Below are 1,070 nucleotides of genomic sequence, written 5' to 3' on the forward strand. Positions count from 1 at the left end.
AGTGCGCTTTCGTTGGCTCGCTGCAGGATTACGAGCCGTTGAATGCGCCAGTCCCCATTCGACCCGGTATCCAGCAACAACATCAAATAGTGAAATCGTCTAGTAATTATATGGCCCAGCAACAGTCCTATGCATCGTTTCAGCCCCAACATCAGTACGAATGTGAGGATCAATCATACGGCGTAACGGTTTATCCTCCGCGACACTACCCCGCTCTCGAGGCAGTTCCGGGAATCACTTACCCAATGGAACAAGCTCCGCCACAAAATGAACATACCCAACAGATGCGGATACAACAACTTCAACACAACGAGCATATCGAGCATTTGCAACAACAAGGACTACCTGAGCCACAAAAGCTCATTCAAAACGAATATCAGTTAAGTCCTCCATTCCAACAGCTGCAACAATATCAAGAACAACATCAACACTATGCGCAAGAACAAGTGAGGAATACGCACGCGAAATGGCTCAATCAACCGCCGATGGCTCGTCCAACATATCCCATGTACGATTACAACGACCGTTTGCCGCCGGCTCAACCACGTCCTGCCAGCTGCTGCCAGCAAGCGCCAACTGGCGCACCTGGGGTGAACGTTCAGCAGTTGTTGGGACATGCGCCCTGCCGCGGCAATGCTCCGTGGTCATATTCCTATTGCTATGGCGATGAGCAGAACAATTACGAACCCTGCCACTTTATACGATGCGTTGATATAGAAGACTTTCTGTGAGTAAACAAAGCTATAGTAACTGGAGTCATTTTGCTTTTATATAGTGGTCAGTATAGAAACAAATCGATAGCGACTGTCAAAATTGGAAAGACCAATTTTTTTCTTTTTGGAACTTAAAAACAAGAGTTTAGCGTATATTGTGCCAAAATTTCACTGCAATCGCGGTCTTAGAATATATAAATAATTGCAATTGTTTAAATTATTGTTATTAATTTTTTTGCAAATTTTATTCTGCAAATCGTTCTATTGTAAAGGGAAAAGCTTCAGCAACTCTCAAAAAAAATTTCATCAAATTTCATCAAATGGGTCGCGAGTTACGAATTTTTCTCTCAAAAATTG

At 43.4% G+C, this 1,070-nt stretch overlaps 1 protein-coding gene across 1 annotated transcript; it reads left to right on the top strand.

The window, feature by feature from the left end:
* Positions 1 to 51: 51 nt before the first annotated feature.
* On the top strand, positions 52 to 849 carry LOC118732695 (PAX-interacting protein 1-like). Its single transcript, XM_036461817.1, has one exon. It carries the CDS (start codon positions 111 to 113, stop codon positions 729 to 731), a length of 621 nt encoding a protein of 206 aa, XP_036317710.1. The 5' UTR covers positions 52 to 110; the 3' UTR covers positions 732 to 849.
* The last annotated feature ends 221 nt before the right edge of the window (positions 850 to 1,070 follow it).

Source organism: Rhagoletis pomonella, unplaced genomic scaffold (assembly GCF_013731165.1).
Source record: "Rhagoletis pomonella isolate Grant_MI unplaced genomic scaffold, Rhpom_1.0 Rhpom_scaffold_25228, whole genome shotgun sequence".
Lineage (NCBI taxonomy): Eukaryota > Metazoa > Arthropoda > Insecta > Diptera > Tephritidae > Rhagoletis > Rhagoletis pomonella.